Consider the following 9,593-nt stretch of genomic DNA (forward strand, 5'->3'; position numbering starts at 1 on the left):
TTGGAGTAGGCAAAGGAGGTAATAGCTACCCCATTCATCATTTGAAGAGAATCTAATACACTAGTTAGGTGAGTGCTCACAGTCTCGTGGTTGGGTAAAGTCTAAATTGGAATTTGTCTCTAGGTTTTCTAATTCCTCATCCTAGCATTGAGAAATGAAGGCAATAATGAGATCATTTCCTTTTTATGTGAACTTGAACATTAAGAACTTGAATAGTTATCATTTGTTGAATATGATGTGTCTGACAATAAATCCTGGTGGGTTACATGTTGGACTGTTAACTGCAAGGTCAACAGTTGGAACTAACAACAACTCCATGGGAGAAAGTTAAAGCTGTCTTATCTCATAAAGATTCAGAAACCCCGAGGAGCAGTTCCACTCTGTCCTATAGGGCTTCTGTGAGTTGGAATCAATTCAATGGCAGCGAGTAGGTTTTTGTGTCTGCCATTTTAAAATCATGCATTTAATTACTAAGATAAATCTTTGATTACACTTATTTTTTTAAAAGAAGAAACAGATTTAAATTTTTTTTAATTTTAAAAGGTTAAGTAACTTGTCCAAGGCTACCTAACTAGTAAGTGGTAGAACTGAAATTTGAACTAAAGATTCTGATCCAGAATCTTTCCACCAAATCATTCTCCTTTAAGTTGCCTTGTTTCTCTAAACTTTGATGTTCCCATATGTAAAATGCAACTAGTAATACTTGCCTTTGAAACTTATTATGAAGGTTAGATGAGATGATTTTCATATAGTGCCTTGTGTTGACCTGACAAATAATAAGTGATCAATTCATGCCGCTGAGTCCATTAAAGCACTTATTGACCCTATATAGACCTTGTGAGACTATAAATCTTTATGGGAGCAGATAGCCTTGTATTTCTACCATGGAACAGCTAATGGGTTTGAACCTCTGACCTTGCTTTTAGTAGCCCAATACTTATCCCATAATAACGCTAAGACTCCCTCGGGGATCCAAAGGGATGATTAATTAGCTGGCATTAAAACATTCTCAGAATATACTAAATAGCATGATATATTGTAGATCTCCAAAACAAAATGTACAAAGAGACTTCTATGCTCCTTTTTATTATTAATTGTGAAGGCACTGTCATTTATGTGCTTCACAGTCAGAGATATGACTTCCTTGACTTTTTTCACCATTTCCTAATCCCCACTAAACACACTAGTGTTTTCTAACTTAATAGTTGCTCAGTTGATATTTATTGAATTGAGCAACTGGACTCTGGGCACTTCAGAAGATATGTCATCAATATCAATATCTATGAACAGTTCATATTCCCTCTGAAGCTAATTCTTAAATGGATTTTGACTTCTGGTTTAACCTAGACAGTTTTTGTACCCAAGTAAAGCAAGTCTGCTAAATCTGAGGGCTACTAAGCCTCATTGGGTTTATGTTAAGTCTCAAAGCTACTTGTATGGGGAGTATGCTTCTCACTGATGTTTAGTGTGTTTGAAATGCTGACCTTGAGGTTAGTAGTCAAACTGATAATCAAAATGTCACCTAAACCCATATTACTGATAACTCAGTCATGTCACCAGCACTCCATCAACCTACATCAAATTAAAAAAAAACTCACTGCCATTAAGTCAATTTAGACTCTTAGCAACCCTGTAAGACAGAGTAGAATTACCCCACTGGGTTTCCAAGGATAAATCTTTACAAGATCAGAGAGCCACCTCTTTTCACCTTGTGGGTTTGACCTGCTAACCTTCAGTTAAAAGCCCAGTGAGAAACCCAGTACACCATCAGGGTTCCTTCCACTTACTCCATTAGAGTATTTAAAATGTACCCAGAACCTTCAAATACAAAGAATTTAATTTCTTCCTACTAATGGCCTTGGATTTATAATTGCTCTCCAGACGAATTGTACGTGGACAGACGGAGGCGAGTTTGCAAGAACACAAACCACAGACATGTTATCAAAATATCTCAGACTGGGGGAAAATAAAGGACTGCCCAGTCCCACAATTCTCTGGGAACCCTCCCATGGTATGTATCATTGGTATTGTTGCTATTACAGTGTTATTATGGAAAATTTTCGACCTGTATCTAAGAAACACATCCAAATATCATCAAGTTGTGCATTACAAATACTATAGAACTGCTCGAAGTGAAAAAGCATCTCCAATTGGCAGGCAGTAATGTTTATTGCTTGCACCCCCGTGGAATTATGGGTTATGCTAACCACAAGGTCAGCAACTTGAAAACACCAGTTGCTCTGCGGAAGAAAGATGACGCTTTCGACTACCACAGTGATTGACAGTTTGGGAAACCCACAGCGGGTAGTTCTACTCTTCCTGCAGGGTTACTATGAGTCAACTTAACAATGAGCAGCTGAGCATTTCACTATTTATATGACCACAGCTCATGTACTTAGGGTTGCTATGAATTGGAGATGACTCAAGGACACTTTCAAACAACAATTCCTAGCACAGGAGTATTCTTCTAGATATAGCATGGTGTCTGAGGACTCAAAAGCTTTAAGCATCGTTGCCCATCATGAAAAGCCACCACACACATTAATGAACCATCCCACTAAGTGCGGGTGTTATATCAATAGCCAAAGGGAAAGAGGAACTGTATTTTCAGTCTTCCTATGGACTGGGGGAAAGAAAGCACATTTCTTCAATAGCAGCTGAAATCAGAATACCTTAACAGACATCTACTTCAATGGAGTGTTTGGGTTTCTCAGACTATTAGAGGCCACGTCCAAGCATTGGCTCCATTGAGTTGCATCGAATAGTGGTCCCCAGGAGGATACAGATAGATAATAGGAGACTTTTAAAAACTTGTCACATGAAAATGAAGGCCAGCAACATAAAAGTCCTGAGGCAAATATTCTTCATTCTTGCCTGGAGATGTAAAACATTTAGGTACTCCCAATTTTCTACGGTAAATTTCTGGGAGCAGGGACAGGGGGAATAGAACAGATCAAATGTAAGACTGTGGAAGGCATGTCCTGATTTAATTTGTAAAAATTCTGTTCTGAGAAATAATCACCTTTTAAAATAATATTCCCATTGGCTTCTAAAAAGTTTGGGTTCTTTGAGAATATAAATTATGAACTTAATTGATTGAGTACCAAGATGAAATTTTTTATCCTATATGGTTTTATATAGCTAAAAATGTTACAAAATATTGACAATATTTTGAAATACTGTGTATTTGCAAAAGGGAATGTGGATAAATCTTAAAATCTTTTTGTTTTTTCCCTCTCAACAAATGCACTGCAAAGTTTCCAGAACTTACCAGGATATTGGAGAAACAGCTAAATTCTTGCACAAAAATTTTGAACCTTTCAAGAGAAAGCATTTGCAATATTGCATTAAAAAATATGGAGTTGCTGAAATTCTGTCTTTTCTAGAAATGTTTATTCTGAAACCATCCTTGTTCTGTTCTAGGGTTATAGCAACAACTGTATTTCAACACTGAAAGGAAAACCCAGTCTTGTGGGTAGTTCCTCTTGGGAAAGTTTCATACTGTAAATATAGTTCCCTAATGTGACCAAGGAGAATATTCAATTTTATAGGCTCAAACATTTACTTTAATTTAAGATTACTGCCCATGTGCCAAGTGTTCTATTGTACAAGAAATTTGCAAATCTAATTTCAAAAATTGAAGCAAATCTACATACTGTAGATCCATTGGTTATTTATTTATTTATTTGTCTGTAGGAATCTTTTCTTTATTAGCTGCCATACCCTACCACACTCTTTTTAATTTTTGCTCTGATTACAGACTTGGAAATGGATAGTGGGTCCCATGTTCCTGTATCTTTGTGAGAGGTTGGTCCGGTTTTGGCGATCTCAACAGAAGGTGGTCATCACCAAGGTATTGGTTGGTGAAGGAATTGCTAGCAGTATCTATTTACATCATGGACTCAAGCATTCTATAGCATTGACTGCACGTCTTTTGAACCCATTTATTTTTTATTATATAGCCGAGCCAGACCTACAGTTTATTTCAAGGGCATTGCTTGAGAGTCAACTGGATATTTAAGACCTTATAACTAGGGAAACTTGAAGTTATGATTTTCTGTTGCAAAGAGAATTTAAGTACATTTGTGTGCGTGAAGGTGTGTGTACATGTGTGTATGTAGTGGAGAAGCATAGAGATAGCGTGTGGCTAGTTAAGAGTGGGTTGGTAGACAAAAAAAGAATGAGTTCAAAAAGATGATGATTCAATCTTAAAATATTAAGATTTCGCAAAACTTTGAGGACCAAGTGAATGCCTGGTTGAAGTTAAGATTATTTCCTACATCTTTTTCCTTGACTTTTTCTGTGCCTGATAGTTGAAGTGCCCCAAATCTCAAGCATATTAGTAACTAAGTGATATCTCAAACTGGGTCTCCTAACGCCAATTGTCCAATGTTTATATCTACTCTGCCATGACACTTTTCACCACAAAATAAATAAACATGCAACTAAATAAACATAAATAGAAATTCCTTCTTATAGTTTCAAGAAATACCAGGGAGGATTATTTATGCCAAAGACAATTTAATTCCATTCAACTTAGTTCTAAATGTAGTTACCAAAAGCTTATTCTGAATAATTTTTGTAACCCGTACACATTTTTCCTGTCCTGCAGGGTAGTTCTCTGTGGGCAGCTATGGAGAGTCACAGTAGTTTGCCCAACTGGAATAGGAAGTCTTGAAATGTAGAAAGCCACAACAGTTCTCTTTTTATGGTATTTATATTGTGTTATAAGAGAAATTTTACACATCAGCAAAATAAGTTGCCACAAAATTTCCCTTACTAGTCTACAAAAGACTAATCCAGAAAAATATTTCCCTTAAAAAAATTCCCAAGACAACTGTTTAACTGTAAAGAAAATAGATAATCATTTTCTCATATAAGCAAATATAAGAAATAAGGTGTTACCTAAAAGCTTTCCAGTGAGCATATTATCTAGCAGCACTTTTTATTTAGGTAAAATAGCCATGTCCATGGAGTACATTTAAAGGCTTAGCTACAGTGTATAGGGTTTCTTAGGCTGCAAATCTGTACAGGACCAGATAGCCTCATCTGTCTCCCATGAAGTGGCTGGGAGGTTTGAACTGCCAACCTTGTGGCTGTCCAATGTTTACTCTAGAGTGTCACAAGGACTCCAGTAAATATAATAGTCAATATAATTTTTAATTTTGGTTTTAAAATGAGGCTTTACAACTACTTTGTTTAGAGCAAAAATCGGAGTCCATTGTGGCTTTTTAATAAAGTACATATTTAAATAATAAATTCTAGAGATTTTGGGCAGTTTATATTACAAAGATTCCCATATTCTTTGACCGCCTCCCCTAAAGTAATATCATCCAGTTTAGGAATATATTATTTTGTTGTTGTTGTTTTCCTTGATTTCTTTAGATTAGTCCTCATTTAGACATATAAAGTTCCTTTAGGGAATATTAGGAATTATCAGAGAACAGATTATTATTTGCTATATTACAATGGAAATTCTTGAATATAACTTATTTTTTAAATTATGTAGTTATTCACCAGTTGATGGGCCTTTTGAATATTTTCCTCTTTTTTGTGTGCTATTGTGAATAAGCTGTTATGACTACTCAATAAATATCAATGAGATGGTGTACTCCCCAGGTAAGAGGAAATGTAGGCCCAAAGCAAGGAATCAGACATATTCAAGATATGATTCAGGACAAAGATAAACCAACATGATCAGGCTTAGTTTGGGATCTCCTTCTGCCCAACTGCTAAGTCCTTCACTCATCCCCTAAGGCTTGAGGAAAGAGTTCAGCAGGAAATTATAATTATTTTTCTATTTTGAGCACTTTCCTTGAAAAAAAAAGGGAAAAAACTACAATAGGCTCATTCCGAGACAAAAAATTTAATGCAGAAAATGTATTGGGGGACATGGTCTCAAGAAACGAACTAGAGAGGGCATCACAAAGAGAGAGAGAGAGAGAGAGAGAGAGAGAGAGAGAGAGAGAGAGAGAGAGAGAAAAGAAAGAAGACAGGTCCTTAATGTTTACTAGGTCTTTCCCTGGTGGAGGGAGGCAGGAAATGAGTGAGAAATCATTTTAATAAATGTTGGCAAGCATTTCCAGAACTGATAATTGGGGAGAAAGAGATGCTGGCCCTCATTGTGGTTGGAACTACAACCTTAGTTACTCCTGTGAGGAGTGCTGGGTTGGAAGGACCCCTCAGAGTTCCCCCAAGTTGCGGAGATGAGGCCAAGTCTCTGTACCCCTTTATCAGCCATCCATTGACCATTGGCTTCCATGGACAGCGGTTCTAAGTAGATGCTAGATGTGCTAGAGGAACTGTTATATTCAACCTGAAAAAGAGATCTGGGCCATGACATCTTAGTTCAGCCTTCTGATATGTAAGAACCCAGAAAAGACAAATATTTGGGAAATTTGTAGTTTCCAAGGACATGTTTTGTTCCATAGGTAGTGACGCACCCTTTCAAAACTATCGAGCTCCAGATGAGGAAGAAAGGGTTCAAGATGGAGGTGGGACAATATATATTTGTCAAATGCCCCAAAGTATCCAGGCTGGAGTGGCATCCCTTCACACTTACGTCCGCCCCTGAGGAAGACTTCTTTAGCATCCATATCCGAATTGTTGGCGACTGGACGGAAGGACTGTTCAACGCCTGTGGCTGTGATAAGCAGGAGTTTCAAGATGCCTGGAAACTACCTAAGTGAGTACAAAATGCACATTTCATAGGTACATAAGTCTAGGTGAAATGGCACTATCACCTTTTCCAGCATATCTTACTGCTCTATCACTTAAGAGTTTGATGAAATACACCAGCTCTAAGAAAATAAATATCATCCCTGTGTTCTGCGTTTTATATGTTGTGTGTTGTTTTCCCTATATTTATAATTTGCATGAAATGTAAAATATTTTAATCCAGTATTAGTAATGAATACCCCAAAACTCCTTTAATAATATACTGGTCAAGGGAAAGGTGTATCAACTTTTTCTAACAAAACAATTGTGTATCTAAGATATTTTTAAGTGAAACTGGCATAAATTCTTTGAAGGTAAATTCCATATATTAATTAATTCTCCGTTGCCTCCTACTCCATACATATCTAATATTGTTGAGTGAGTCAATTAAAAACAAATGAAAAATGAGGAAGTATATCTGTAACATATCATGATGTAGGAATTTATTGCTTCTTTGTGAAAAGTGAGTAGGAATTTCAAAGGACAGTTGCCCTGACAGGAGATACAGGTGTATGTCTGTGTGTGTGCATATGTGAAAAAGGGCAAGAAGAATAGAGGGGGAAAGAAAGAAAAAGCGAGAGAGAGAGAATGACCTGGACTGCGTTACCAAATGTTTAGTTACCTGAAAGTTTCTCTTACTACTAACCCCATGCTTACAGTAAGTTGATTAATTGAAAGCTAGATTATAGAGGCACCCTATAGACACATTGTTCCAGTTTGAATTGGTATGTTCAACATTCCCCAGTGCAGTGATTTGAGCTCTACCAGTTTGGAACAAGAAGATATCGTTGCAATTACTTCTTCCTCCACTTCCTTCCAGGATAGCGGTAGATGGACCTTTTGGGACAGCCAGTGAAGATGTGTTCAGCTATGAGGTGGTGATGTTAGTGGGAGCAGGGATTGGGGTCACCCCCTTTGCATCTATTCTCAAGTCAGTCTGGTACAAATATTGCAACAATGCCATCAATCTACGTCTCAAAAAGGTAGGTTTCTCCCTTTTACAGAGGGCATGGAGACTCAGTGTAGGCCTGAGGAAGTCTTTAGGGTGCATGTTGGCAGAGACTCTGGAAAGTGAAGGAAGTACTTCCATAAACGCAGTGTACTCCTAAAAGGGTAATTTGATATGGTCAATGTGCTTCTCTATAAGCAGGCCTATTTCTGAAAATAAAATATATGCATCGCATCATTAGAAATTTGGAAGAAAAACTGCAAAAAAAAAAAAGGATTCAAATTTTCAGCCCAATAGTTCTTATTTTTGTATATTTGTTGTTGGGTGCTATCAAGTCGGTTTCAACTCATAGTGACCCTAGGCACAACCGAATTTTCCCACATGCTTCTAGAATGTTGTCATTACTGAGCTTGTGTTTTACTGCATTTCATGCTTTGCTTTTTTAATCTGTTATAATAAGCAATTTTCTGTTTCATGACAGGCTTCATAATGATCATTATAATCATTTCAAATTTTTCCACTGAGAAAATAATGAATTTTTTTTTCTACCATTGTTATATTAGATATTGAGAATTATTCAACTTCCACCCCTTAATATTATTTGTGAGGGGAAGTAGACAGAGGACTTTCCTTCCATGAATCTCTTATTTTCTTGGGATAAATTAAATTCCCTGGGGAATTTTTTGCTGTTGTTTTTACATGTAAATTTGATTTCATCATCTAATAAAGGACACCAATATTAAACCTTGAGTCATTCTAATAACTGTAAAGATAAGCCCTCATCAGAACACTGAATATGCCTGGAGGTTTCATTCTCCCCTTTTAATGCTTTTCAATATGGAGGAAGAGAAGGCAGAAATAATTTTTCCCACCTATGAACTCTTGAATGTCTGGCAGTAGCAGGCAAAGAAGGAGTCCCATGACAGCCATGATTCACCTAGATCTCATTGCCTTTCTGAGAGGAAGCCAGGGATTATAGACTAGCAAGAGGGAAAGTGGATAGGACTAATGGTGGTTTGGGATTGTTTTGCATGCTTGTTTGTTTTTTTATGCTATGTATTTCCAATACAAGCTATATCTTTACTGCTATGCCTGTGTGGAAAAGAGAGAAGATTCATGGAGCCCTGCCAGTGCAGTGGCTAATTAAAAGTTGGTGGTTCAAACCCTCTAGCAGTTCCTTAGGGGAAAGAAAAGGGTGTCAGATATCATAGAGATTTAGACTCTGAAACCCTATGGAGAAGTTCGGTGTCCTAGAGGGGAACTATTAGTCAGAATTTACTTGATGGCAGTGGCTCTGGTTTTGATTGAAGCAGCAGAAAGAAGTTGTGCGGGTGGAGGTGAGGAATCCATATGTCAATGTTTATATACCTATCAAAATTGAATCTGCTTCATGGTCCATTCTTCTTTCAGATCTACTTCTACTGGCTGTGTCGGGACACACATGCCTTTGAATGGTTTGCAGATCTACTGCAGCTACTGGAGACTCAGATGCAGGAAAGGAACAATGCAGACTTCCTTAGTTACAACATCTACCTCACTGGGTGGGATGAATCTCAGGTGAGGACAAGCTCCTATGTGTCAACTCCTTGTTGAGCCCAGAGCAAACCAACTTTCCCTTGGTTATTGGTGTGTTTTGTTTTGGTCTTTTTTCCCAACGACAGTTGATGAGTTTGGGTAATCCAGCATTCAATCATTGTCCCCACATATCTAGACTGTACTGTTGGGATTCGATTCAAAATTAGTATCTGAAATAGATGGAAGCTAAGGAGCCTGTTGTTGCCATGGAGTTCATTCCAACACACAGAAACCACATGTGTGCAGGGTTTTCAAGGCTCTGCCCTTTCGGAAGCAGATGATCAGATCTATTCTTCTTAGGAAGCTTTTTGTTTGTTTGTTTGTTTCTCATTTCTGTTTTTTAAATTTTTTT

The 9,593-nt window shown here is 37.4% G+C and overlaps 1 protein-coding gene across 1 annotated transcript in view; it reads left to right on the top strand.

The window, feature by feature from the left end:
• Nucleotides 1–9,593, top strand: part of LOC101640739 (cytochrome b-245 heavy chain) — a 42,469-nt gene that overhangs the window by 18,233 nt on the left and 14,643 nt on the right. Inside the window, exons 7-11 of the mRNA XM_004714560.3 lie at nucleotides 1,882–2,011; nucleotides 3,761–3,853; nucleotides 6,432–6,685; nucleotides 7,538–7,700; nucleotides 9,077–9,223. Coding sequence (XP_004714617.1) covers nucleotides 1,882–2,011; nucleotides 3,761–3,853; nucleotides 6,432–6,685; nucleotides 7,538–7,700; nucleotides 9,077–9,223 — 787 coding nt within the window. The remainder of the gene's footprint in view (nucleotides 1–1,881; nucleotides 2,012–3,760; nucleotides 3,854–6,431; nucleotides 6,686–7,537; nucleotides 7,701–9,076; nucleotides 9,224–9,593) is intronic.

Source organism: Echinops telfairi, unplaced genomic scaffold (genome assembly GCF_000313985.2).
Source record: "Echinops telfairi isolate 266 unplaced genomic scaffold, ASM31398v2 ScPeMD7_26;HRSCAF=91, whole genome shotgun sequence".
In the NCBI taxonomy this organism is placed as follows: Eukaryota; Metazoa; Chordata; class Mammalia; order Afrosoricida; family Tenrecidae; genus Echinops; species Echinops telfairi.